The 12,884-nt window shown below is 43.9% G+C and overlaps 2 protein-coding genes across 3 annotated transcripts in view; one reads left to right on the top strand and one right to left on the bottom strand.

Annotated features, from left to right (window-relative positions):
* entpd3 (ectonucleoside triphosphate diphosphohydrolase 3) overlaps positions 1 to 12,884 on the bottom strand; it is a 257,655-nt gene that overhangs the window by 135,072 nt on the left and 109,699 nt on the right. The window lies entirely within an intron of this gene.
* The window catches only part of LOC148063041 (RNA-binding motif, single-stranded-interacting protein 3-like), a 193,078-nt gene that overhangs the window by 90,902 nt on the left and 89,292 nt on the right, over positions 1 to 12,884 (top strand). The window contains exon 3 of one of the 2 annotated variants that reach the window (XM_087812117.1): positions 10,256 to 10,314. The exons of the other annotated variant lie outside the window; for it this stretch is intronic. Coding sequence (XP_087668243.1) covers positions 10,256 to 10,314 — 59 coding nt within the window. The remainder of the gene's footprint in view (positions 1 to 10,255; positions 10,315 to 12,884) is intronic. 2 annotated transcript variants of the gene reach the window in all.

Below are 12,884 nucleotides of genomic sequence, written 5' to 3'. Positions count from 1 at the left end.
CTTGCAGGTGTGTAGATGTCAGTATCGTGCAGGTGTGTTGATGTCAGTATCTTGCAGGTGTGTTGATGTCAGTATCTTGCAGGTGTGTTGATGTCAGTATCTAGCAGGTGTGTTGATGTCAGTATCTTGCAGGTGTGTTGATGTCAGTATCTTGCAGGTGTGTAGATGTCAGTATCGTGCAGGTGTGTTGATGTCAGTATCTTGCAGGTGTGTTGATGTCAGTATCTAGCAGGTGTGTTGATGTCAGTATCTTGCAGGTGTGTAGATGTCAGTATCTAGCAGGTGTGTTGATGTCAGTATCTTACAGGTGTGTTGATGTCAGTATCTTGCAGGTGTGTTGATGTCAGTATCTTGCAGGTGTGTAGATGTCAGTATCGTGCAGGTGTGTTGATGTCAGTATCTTGCAGGTGTGTTGATGTCAGTATCTTGCAGGTGTGTTGATGTCAGTATCGTGCAGGTGTGTTGATGTCAGTATCTTGCAGGTGTGTTGATGTCAGTATCTTGCAGGTGTGTTGATGTCAGTATCTTGCAGGTGTGTTGATGTCAGTATCTTGCAGGTGTGTTGATGTCAGTATCTTGCAGGTGTGTTGATGTCAGTATCGTGCAGGTGTGTTGATGTCAGTATCTTGCAGGTGTGTTGATGTCAGTATCTTGCAGGTGTGTTGATGTCAGTATCTTGCAGGTGTGTAGATGTCAGTATCGTGCAGGTGTGTTGATGTCAGTATCTTGCAGGTGTGTTGATGTCAGTATCTAGCAGGTGTGTTGATGTCAGTATCTTGCAGGTGTGTTGATGTCAGTATCTTGCAGGTGTGTTGATGTCAGTATCGTGCAGGTGTGTTGATGTCAGTATCTTGCAGGTGTGTTGATGTCAGTATCTTGCAGGTGTGTTGATGTCAGTATCTTGCAGGTGTGTTGATGTCAGTATCTTGCAGGTGTGTTAGATGTCAGTATCTTGCAGGTGTGTTGATGTCAGTATCTTGCAGGTGTGTTGATGTCAGTATCTTGCAGGTGTGTGGATGTCAGTATCTAGCAGGTGTGTTGATGTCAGTATCTTGCAGGTGTGTGGATGTCAGTATCTTGCAGGTGTGTTGATGTCAGTATCTTGCAGGTGTGTTGATGTCAGTATCGTGCAGGTGTGTTGATGTCAGTATCTTGCAGGTTTGTTGGTGTCAGTATCTTGCAGGTGTGTTGATGTCAGTATCTTGCAGGTGTGTAGATGTCAGTATCTTGCAGGTGTGTAGACGTCAGTATCGTGCAGGTGTGTTGATGTCAGTATCTTGCAGGTGTGTTGATGTCAGTATCTTGCAGGTGTGTTGATGTCAGTATCTTGCAGGTGTGTAGATGTCAGTATCTTGCAGGTGTGTAGATGTCAGTATCTTGCAGGTGTGTAGATGTCAGTATCTAGCAGGTGTGTTGATGTCAGTATCTTGCAGGTGTGTTGATGTCAGTATCTTGCAGGTGTGTTGATGTCAGTATCTTGCAGGTGTGTTGATGTCAGTATCTTGCAGGTGTGTTGATGTCAGTATCTTGCAGGTGTGTTGATGTCAGTATCTTGCAGGTGTGTTGATGTCAGTATCTTGCAGGTGTGTAGATGTCAGTATCTTGCAGGTGTGTTGATGTCAGTATCTTGCAGGTGTGTAGATGTCAGTATCTTGCAGGTGTGTAGATGTCAGTATCTTGCAGGTGTGTGGATGTCAGTATCTTGCAGGTGTGTTGATGTCAGTATCTTGCAGGTGTGTTGATGTCAGTATCTTGCAGGTGTGTTGATGTCAGTATCTAGCAGGTGTGTAGATGTCAGTATCTTGCAGGTGTGTAGATGTCAGTATCTTGCAGGTGTGTGGATGTATCTCTGATGGTATATAAAAACTCTGGCAGCAGCAGGTGTCGTAGCTCCTGCAGCAGGAAGACGGTGAAACAGCTTCATTAGAGGCTCACACACTGTGCTGCGCGGCTGCTAACATTTGGGAAAGGTCAGCTGAGGAGGAAGCCACGGGTCAGACCCGGTTCCTCCGCACAGATTATTCTTGTCATTAAGTGAAAGACGTTTTTATCGGACCACCGGGTCATGATCTCCTCGCCGGAGCGAGCAGATCATCTCGGCGTCGCTGCCACAGAACATATATTTTTGTCACTTTCACTCCCTCGTCCTCCAGTCTCTCCTCCCGTCTCTCCTCCAGTCTCTCCTCCCGTATCTCCTCCCGTCTCTCCTCCCGTCTCTCCTCCTGTCTCTCCTCCTGTCTCTCCTCCCATCTCTCCTCCCGTCTCTCCTCCCGTCTCTCCTCCAGTCTCTCCTCCCGTCTCTCCTCCAGTCTCTCCTCCAGTCTCTCCTCCAGTCTCTCCTCCCGTCTCTCCTCCAGTCTCTCCTCCTGTCTCTCCTCCCGTATCTCCTCCCGTCTCTCCTCCTGTCTCTCCTCCAGTCTCTCCTCCCGTCTCTCCTCCTGTCTCTCCTCCAGTCTCTCCTCCCGTCTCTCCTCCAGTCTTTCCTCCCGTCTCTCCTCCTGTCTCTCCTCCTGTCTCTCCTCCAGTCTCTCCTCCCTTCTCTCCTCCAGTCTCTCCTCCTGTCTCTCCTCCTGTCTCTCCTCCTGTCTCTCCTCCAGTCTCTCCTCCTGTCTCTCCTCCTGTCTCTCCTCCTGTCTCTCCTTCTGTCTCTCCTCCCATCTCTCCTCCCGTCTCTCCTCCTGTCTCTCCTCCCGTCTCTCCTCCCGTCTCTCCTCCCGTCTCTCCTCCCGTCTCTCCTCCCGTCTCTCCTCCCGTCTCTCCTCCCGTCTCTCCTCCCGTCTCTCCTCCCGTCTCACCTCCCGCATCTCCTCCTGTTCTCGTGCCAGTTCCCAGAGTGTCAGTGAAAACTGCTGTTGTCAGCTGACATTTCCAATCACTCCCTCGGTCGCAGCAACTATGGACACATTTGAACGTCCGAGGACGGAACGTGAGCAGAATCTTAATCTAAGCACAAGGAAGATCTGTTTAACTTGTCGTCTCCCTGTCTCACTCCTCCACCTGTCTGTCTGTCTCACCCTCTCACTCCTCCACCTGTCTGTCTGTCTCACCCTCTCACTCCTCCACCTGTCTGTCTGTCTCACCCTCTCACACCTCCACCTGTCTGTCTGTCTCACCCTCTCACTTTACCTGTCTGTCTGTCTGTCTCACCCTCTCACTCCTCCACCTGTCTGTCTGTCTCACCCTCTCACTTTACCTGTCAGTCTGTCTCACCCTCTCACTCCTCCACCTGTCTGTCTGTCTCACCCTCTCACTCCTCCACCTGTCGCTCTCTCTCACCCTCACACGCCTCCACCTGTCTCTCTGTCTCACCGTCTCACTCCTCCACCTGTCTCTCTGTCTCACCCTCTCACTCCCCCACCTGTCTGTCTGTCTCACTCCACCTGTCTGTCTCTCTCTCTCTCTGTCTCACCCTCTCACTCCCCCACCTGTCCGTCTGTCTCACTCCACCTGTCTGTCTCTCTCTCTCTCTGTCTCACCCTCTCACTCCTCCACCTGTCTCTCTGTCTCAACCTCTCACTCCTTCACCTGTCTCTCTGTCTCAACCTCTCACTCCCCCATCTGTCTGTCTCACCCTCTCACTCCTCCACCTGTCTCTTTGTCTCACCCTCTCACTCCTCCACCTGTGTCTCTGTCTCACCCTCTCGCTCCTCCACTTGTCTCTCTGTCTCACCCTCTCACTCCTCCACCTGTGTCTCTGTCTCACCCTCTCGCTCCTCCACCTGTCTGTCTGTCTCACCCTCTCACTCCTCCACCTGTCTGTCTGTCTCACGGTCTCACCCCTTCACCTGTCTCTCTGTCTTACAGTCTCACTCCTTCACCTGTCTGTCTGTCTCACCCTCTCACTCCTCCACCTGTCTCTCTGTCACACTCTCTCACTACTCCATCTGTCGCTCTCTCTCACCCTCTCACACCTCCACCTGTCGCTCTGTCTCACCCTCTCACTCCTCCACCTGTGTCTCTGTCTCACCCTCTCGCTCCTCCACCTGTCTGTCTGTCTCACCCTCTCACTCCTCCACCTGTCTGTCTGTCTCACGATCTCACCCCCTCACCTGTCTGTCTGTCTCACCCTCTCACTCCTCCACCTGTCTGTCTGTCTCACCCTCTCACTCCTCCACCTGTCTGTCTGTCTCACGATCTCACCCCTTCACCTGTCTCTCTGTCTTACAGTCTCACTCCTTCACCAGTCTGTCTGTCTCACCCTCTCACTCCTCCACCTGTCTGTCTGTCCCACCCTCTCACTCCTCCACCTGTCTGTCTGCTGCAGGTAAGGTTGAGCGAGGACGCTGAATAGAAAGCGTTCATTGAGTCACAATCTCACATTAATCATCTGAGTTAGAAAAGCTGAAATCTGGCTGATCTGAGAAGCTGCGAGTGACTCATGGAAGTTTAAACAGCTTCATATATTGCATCTGCTTGAGGTAAAGAAACTCACGATATGAAACAGAAATATATTTCCGTCCTGGAATGTATTGCTTCAAAGACAGATTCCATCTTTAATTATTTTTATGAGCTAAACTTCTGGGCAGAATAATTAAAGTGGCTCCAGAATACTTTTGTATTACCAGGAAGTTTTTCCCTCCCAGGAGTTGAAACAAGTGAAAATACTTAAGAGTACGTTTCCATTAAAGCCAAGTTAAGATAAGAAATGTTTGCTATAAAACAAAGTCTCGTCGATTCAAGTGTCTTTCTGCTCCTTGATGCTGGGGGCGTGTCTGCTCAGCTAAGCTGGATTCAACATATAATAAAGAGATAAAAAAATGAAATCCAATGAAAGTTGAAGATGAAATTATAAATCATACAATCTTTACTTCAAATTTGAGTCGATGTTTGTCCAGATGGTGTTTGAAAACAGAGCAACAGGCGCCAGAACGCGGCAACAGCTTTTCTCTTATTGTTGGAGTATTTTATAAACCTGGTCTTTGTTATCCTGGTTCTTTATATCTTTTATTCGAAGTATGACTACTTCTGTTTTCTCTTTTAAATCTTCCATTGAGGCAGTTCCTCACTTCATTATTCATCAACGCCGAGCCGTCCTCGTCGTCACTTCGTTTTTTGTTGCTGAGTTTTGTGTTTTTCCATCTGCCGAGCGAAAGGATTGTTGCCGAGGAGGAGGATTGAATGAGGAAGCGACAAACTAGAAGATATAAAACATTCAAACAAGAGGCAGCGAGGACGAGAAACTGTGCTTCATAAAGTATTCTGACAACAAGAGACAACAAGAGCTGCACAGCTTTCTAAAGAGAGCCACGATCCGGCACCTGTGGCTGGATTTGTTGTTCTAAACGTAAGTATTAAGGGCGTAATTTGAATTTTTATAGGGATTTGGTTTAAAAATGATTTAAACTAATGTGTTCTTCTGAGTCTACGAGGATCTTTTGAACATAAATTAATTCGACTTAAAGAGTGGAATCATATTTAAAACAACATGTATTTAACTCTGTAATTAACAGTTAATTGGCGATGGAACCGTGTCACGGGCAGGAAGTTGTTCAGACGTGACTCTGAGATCGTGGCGTTCCTCTCGTGGTCGAGATGCTGTCGGCGCCGCTGCTCCATAATGAGCTGGAGATTAAAAACTCTTGTTACAAATGCTGTGTTTCGCACAAACCTTGGGCAGAGAAAAGCTCGGCGTCCTTATTCAAATCCGGTCCTGGAGCGCCGGCCATCCTTGAGCGCCTCCTCGTCCTCGAGGCCCGGCGAGCCTCATGCGTCCGCGGCGCCGGGTCAAGTGAGGGTCGTTGGAACGCCGCTCAGGAACGCCGCTCAGGGCTCCTGGAACCCATGAAAAGATCCAGCTGTGGAGCGAACAACAGGACGTTCTGCACTTTCCGTTCCCTTCATCCAACGCCGCCCTCGGCCTTCGCTCGCCGCCGATGAAGGATCGATACTCGTACAGACTTCCCTCGGCTGTTAGACCCGAGCGTTACTTAATCGTTCCAGGAGCGAGTTAGTCACGTTTAGTCTAATCCTTCTCTTGCTGCTCGTCTGCTCGTGAGCTTCAACGAAAGACACAACAGTTTGTGTCTGAAGACGGAAATAAAAACTAGTTATGAAGCTTTTTAACAGATTTGGTTTTGAAGCCGACACAGTCTTGCATTGAAGCCTCGCACCGAGAAGCTCTTGGGTTCAATCCCAGCTTCTAGTCGAGTGAACACAACTGCTTTCCTTGGAGTTTCTACTTCCAACTTCTCTAACTAACTACAAAATGACTCTAAATCAATTGTAGTTTCACGTCCATATATGGTCCGTGTTACAGACTCTAGAAACCTGTCCAAGAGGCCCTGAGTAGCTGGGACAGGTTCCAGTCCATTTAAAAAACAAATTCCTCGTGTACCTGAACACAACCTCCTGATACACCACTGGACGTACGTCTCCAAAGTACTTTTCATTTTGATTCCTTTTTTTACCTCCTTCTCAGTTTTATTGTGACCACAGCGCCTCCCACTGGTCTGGCATGTGTACTACACTATTTTCAGTGGTTTTGAAAGGACGACGGATGTGTCTCTTTTTCACGCCGCACTTTTCTGAACAAAGTAAAGAATTCTAAGATAAGAAAAAACATTCCAGACAAAATGAGAACCAGTTGCATTGATGGATAAAACTTTATTAATATCTTGGAAAATGTAGGAAACAAGAAATACCTGTTCAAGGCAAATTAACCAGTATAAAGTACTTGTTCATTGTGACTATATTGTTAATACTATGATATAAAGGAGCTGAAACGACACCTTAGTTACTGATCATGACCAGGAAATAAAGAAGTTGTTAAAGATGACCTTCAGTGGAAACTAACTCTGTATTGTAAGTACCATGAGATAGTGGTATTAATATCATCCTAATTACTCAAAAATAAGTATTTGTAATAAAGAATACGTTTCCCATTTTAAAGTGGCAGCATGTTCATACTTTTGAAACTTTTTTTATTTACAAATCTTGATAAATACTGTCAAAAATGTTTCACACATACCGGGTAAAAAACACTTGTGTACAAGTATTAGCATTAATCACCTTTCAAATACTTTACTTGAGTGATTGGGATGCTATTAATACTAGTATCTTTTTTTAGTGTTATTAATAGCTAATTAAAGGGCGCACGGTGGCGCAGTGGTTAGTGTGGTTGCTGGTTCGCTTCCAGGCCGAGCCAACTTGTGACCCCGTGTTGTGTGGGTTTACTCCGGACACTCCGGTTTCCTCCCACAGTCCAACAACATACAGAGGTTGATTGAGAACTTGAGGAAATTGTCCGTAGGTATAAGTGTGCGTGTTTGAATGGTTGTCTGTCTTTGTGTGTCCTGAGACAGACTGGCGTCCTGTCCAGGGTGTCCCCTGCCTCTCGCCCTATGATACTGGGATAGACTCCAGTCTCCCTGCGACCCCCATCAGGGATAAAGCGATAGAAAATGAATGAATGAATAATTAACTACTTCTGTCATTGTATTTAGTTACTTTGGTAAATAAAAAGTTAGTTATCAACAAAGTCAAACTTTAATAACTTATGCATTTCCTGTTAATACACAGTAATAAAGGTGTAGTTAAAACACTTTAAGGGTGAATAGAGTCACAATGAACAAGGTGTGAGTTAGTTCTTTATATGTCACGATCTATATGGAACGAAACCCAAGTGCGAGTGAGAGTTTCAAGCAAAGTGTAAAACAGGTAAAACAAGAGTTCATTTAATAAAACAAAGTTCAAACACAAACAAGAGTCCAAATCTCAAAATATAAATACCAGAGTCCAAAATTCATAAGAAAAGTACAAAACCAAATCGTTCACCAATAAAGGAAATAAACAGAAGAAGGAAAAACCAGGAAAGCGGTTCTGAAAACTAAACAAAAAACAGAGGTTAAAAAAAAAGGCTCAAAAAACAACTTAATTACTCGGGCAAGATGCGAAGTCCAAAATCCAAAATCCAAGTACGAGGGAAAAAACATGAGAAGAGAATTTGCAGCCAATTACCAACGTTGGGAAACTTTGGTCCAACACACTGGTCTGGAGACAGATGGTAGAAGAAGTGAAGTTGATTGATTGATCCATGAGCTGTCAATCAAGCCCCAGAAAAGAGAGGAGAAACGAGGAAGTCAATAAACAAATTAAAACCAGAATAAAAGTAAAACATAACATTAAATGGTTAAAAGTAGTAAATTGTTGTTAACAAATACATTGATGAATACCGTATTTTCCGCACTTTAAGGCGCACTTAAAAGCCTTTAAATTTCTCAAAAAGGCCTTATAATCCGAGCGCCTTATATATGAATATTACCTGGTGAGTGACTTGTTTACAAACACTTTTATGACTCTTCACCGACTGAGCCGACACGCCGGGGGCGGAATTACGTCATTGCGTCATCACGGGTGGGATTTAAGACGCATGTCACGTCATGGCGGACGCCTATGGAGTAAGATTACTGCCACCGTTTTGAGCGAGTGTGTCTTGATTGTTGCTCTCAACACCAGTCTCACGCGCTGCTGCTTGAAGCCTTTTGAACATCATTTAAACATCGTTACCATGGGAGTGAACAAAGTTGTCAGAACGCTTAATAAAGTTTTTGTTGACGTTCCCTTTAGCACAGCTTTATCTAGTGGATGATAACACAACCCCAGTCAAACTGTATCTTTAATTTTATGCGCCTTATAATCCGGTGCAAACTATTTATGAAAACTCTTCTAAAATAGGCCATTCATTGAAGCTGCGCCTTATAATCCAGTGCGTCTTATAGTGCGGAAAATACAGTAGCTTATTAATAGTTAAATGTTTCTCATTCTAAAGTGTTAGTCAAATACCTTCTGAGTCATGGTTTGAAGGTTAGTTTCCTCTGCTCTTCAAACGAGTCTCATCAACCTGCAGCAAGGATCCATCAAGCGAGCGTCAGGTGTATCTCAGTCCAGGCCGGTGTTGTGGCGCAGGATAGGAAGTCGCTGCCAAAACCCCGACACGAGATGTTTGTAGCGAATCCAAGGACCTCGCGGATCGTTTGCGAGGAATCCTCGCCCACGCTTGTCTGTCTTGGCTCGCACTCGCCAGTGTTGAGACTCACACTCGCCGCGGTTCGAATCCCTGCGAGGCTCGAGTCCACAAAGGTGCAGCGTTTGCCAGATGGTTGGTGTAACGCCCCTGATTTCCAATCTTCTCGCTCTGATCCTGCGTACATCTGCCCCCCCCACACCCGCCCTTAGAACCTTTTGTTGACTAGGAACCTTGTCGAGCGAACGTCACGTTCGATTCCTGCCAGGAAACCTGCAAACTCTCTCACAAACTCTCTTAATGACGGTGGTTTGACGCTGAGATTGAGATTCTCTCTGCACTCGTTCAACGATCACACGTCGTGTGATATCATCTCTTTCTTCTCCTCCTCCCGTCTTCATCTCTAAACTCCGTCCCAGCAGAGTTTGCTGCCGTCAGCCGAGCTCTGTTCTCCGCTGACAGTGACAGCTAAATGATCTCTTCTTTATTAAACACCTCGTACTATCTCTCCATCGCCCCCGACGACGGCGCCTCCTCAGCCATCAGCGTCTCGTTCTGTCTTTAGACTCGGCTGCTCGTCCGTCGCTCATCCCTCGCTTCCTTCTCTCTCTCCGTCGGTGTGTTTGAGTCGCACCTTCGTTTCCAGATGTTTGTCTCGATCCCAGATGTTTGTTCGAGTGAAAACATGTTCTTGAAGAATTTACGTCGAGGAGTTTATTTGTTTAATGGTGAGTTTGTGGGAAATTTGATCGACTTTTCCAGAAAATATTCAAAACTACATCCGTTGGTTCATCCATTCATCCTCCCATAACTTACCCAGAATGCATCAGTAAGGAGGCTTCAATAATCCTCACCTGGAATCGTTGGGATGCTTTCATAGCTAAGTCACTTCACCCAGAATTCAACCTAATGTTGATTATCTTCAGAGTAATATGTTCTTTTTAGAGCAGAAAAATGTTTGTTCATTTTAATGTAGCGACTGGAGCTCAGTTGTCTTCGTCTTCATCTTAAAAACATCCAAACATCTTCAAACTGCTCGTCTGTAACGTCTGGTATTGAAGCTCCACAAGGAAGAGTTGATCAGAAACAACAAGAACAAGTCTTTGTTTGTAGCAGAAGCTAAAATGCTAACATGCTACACAGACAGGAAGTACTTCAGGGTTGATATCACAGGCTCTTCCAGTGTACACAGTAGATTGTACTACAATACAATCTGACATCGTCGAACTCATGTTCTACTCATTTATAAAAAATAATATTTATTCCTGTTCATTTGATTTTTCTGTTTTACAGTTACGGGAAAATTGTATCAACGAAGGCCATCCTGGACAAGAACACCAACCAGTGTAAAGGTGAGTCATTATTGTGGTATATTTTTTATTATCCAGAAATACATTAAAAAGAAGGAAATAATATAAACTGTAAAGTTAAAAAAAATTACATATAAGTTTACAAATGTATTACATTTTGATATTCAATATTTTAACTCGAAAGAGCAAAACATATTTAGAATATATTTTTTAATCCAGATATTAATTACAAAACATTAAAAAAAGTGTCACATGTTAAATTACTGTAAATGCTTATTCTGTAACAGAAAAAACATTTAAAATAAAAGATAATTGTTTTTGAGTATTTTAGTTTTGTTTTTATTTTCAGGTCATTTTTGTCGTGTCAGTCGTTCGTTCACCTACAATTATTAATCCTATCAAAAATATATCTTATCAATAATTCTCAGTTTCAATTCCAAGTCGACTTATATTGTTAATGTATTTATTTACAATTTAAAATGAATGATCTTTTAAATTCTACTCACTTGAGTTTCTGTGCTTTGATTTCAGTTTGTCAGGCATTACTAGCCGATGTTTTTAATCCGTGACGAGCGAGTGTTTGTTGGTCGTCATGATTGTGTTGCTTTGATCACCAGTGTTTAGCATGATTGTGCGTTTTATGTGTGCGATCGACTTAAACGTCTGCCGGTCAAAGAGGAAACACATGTGGACTGCGATGCAAAGATGGTCGTCTCAGGCTTCATCGGCGGGTGAGCCTGATGAAAGGCTGTCGGTCAGAAGGACACGTTCGGACCGAGATCTCCAGTAAAATGAGCCCAAAACGCAGCAATCATCAGATTCTGCTCGAGACGTTCAGATCCCGAGTTTGTGTTCTTGAAGATCAAACGCACAACCTTTCCGTCCGTGTGTCGTCGAAACTTTTATAAAACGATGTTCAAGATGTTTTTACCGAGTATTTGCCGCGAGCAGATGTTAGACTACTGTTCAAACAAACTAGAATAATGATACTAGAAACGGTTGTTCAGTGAATCATGATGTGTCAGTTAAACCTGGTCAACCATGTGAGCAACTCAAGTCCACATTTTTATTATTTTCAAGTGATTCTGACTCGCAGTTATTTCTGTGACTCTTTGGATCTTTGATTCGTGACTGAAGTTCTTCACGAGTGAAGACGTGATCGTAGATCTTCAGGCTAATAATGAACATCGAAGCAGTTTTAACTTTTGTTCAAAACCGGTGACTTGAGAAAGTCTTTAACAACTTTTTTTCTGATCGCAACATTTAAAGTTTGAGCAGGATTCTCTCTCTCTTCTCACCCTGTCCTTCGTTGTCTCAGGGTCAAAAACAAATGTGCTAGTGGTATCCCTTGTGTCGTTGACTTTGACCCAGAGACGACACAAGGGTCAAGTGTCTTTAACCCAGAGCAGGTCAAAGTTCAACCTCATCCAAATAATACTATAAAACTGAGAGTTTTTAAATGTTTCCAACAATTCTATGACTCGTTCAACATTTAACTTGTTCAAGTGATTTTTATTGATTTTTATGTTTTTTAACTAAAATGTTTTTAATTTTCCAGAAATGTTAAAGTGGAGATTATATGAACAAATATAAAATGGATTTTATCACATAATGAGTTTCATGTATTTTATTTAGAATTAAAAAATATATTAAATCTAATTGTTTTTAGAATATTTATTTAAAGTACATATTAAAATGGAATAATATAAAATAAAATTATGATCAGAAAACTGAAGCGTTTTTAAGAATTCCCTTTTATTTATTCTTTGTTTTTGTTTGTTCTTTTTTCTTGAGGGCCCTAACATCAGTGTATATGTGGCCCCTGAGGGAATGTATTCCCTTCAGGTTTAAACTGTAGCCTTTAACTTTTCTTTCTGCTCTCTCTGATCTGTGGAAAATCGACCTACGTTCATGTGAATAAACTGTTCCCGGAGAACTCTGGTTTCCTCCCACATGTTCGAGCCCACAATGAATACGTGATCGAGAAGTTATGTCTGAGCTTCATGGAGTTTAAAACAATCTTCCTGAGGTTCAGTGCGATCTAAAGTTTATACTGTAAATATCAAGTTTTTCTCTCCGTCGCCAGAGAAGTTGTATTGAGCTCATGGCTACATAAAGTGGTTTTATCTGAGAAAAAAAACTATACATTAAAAAAGTCTTGACTGAAGCAATAAGTCGTGAGATGGTGAGAGGTTTTCCTTCCTTCCTCCCTGACCTTTCCTCCATCCTTCCATCCTTCCATCCTTCCATCCTTCCATCCTTCCATCCTTCCATCCTTCCATCCATCCATCCTTCCATCCTTCCATCCTTCCATCCATCCATCCATCCATCCTTCCATCCTTCCATCCTTCCATCCATCCATCCTTCCATCCATCCATCCTTCCATCCTTCCATCCTTCCATCCATCCGTCCTTCCATCCTTCCATCCTTCCATCCTTCCATCCTTCCATCCATCCATCCTTCCATCCTTCCATCCTTCCATCCATCCATCCTTCCATCCTTCCATCCTTCCATCCTTCCATCCTTCCATCCATCCATCCATCCATCCATCCATCCATCCATCCATCCATCCATCCTTCCATCCATCCATCCTTCAATCCATCCATCCTTCC

Source organism: Callionymus lyra, chromosome 17 (assembly GCF_982586985.1).
Source record: "Callionymus lyra chromosome 17, fCalLyr1.hap1.1, whole genome shotgun sequence".
Taxonomy (NCBI): Eukaryota; Metazoa; Chordata; class Actinopteri; order Syngnathiformes; family Callionymidae; genus Callionymus; species Callionymus lyra.
This window is presented reverse-complemented; position numbering and strand designations above follow the sequence as displayed.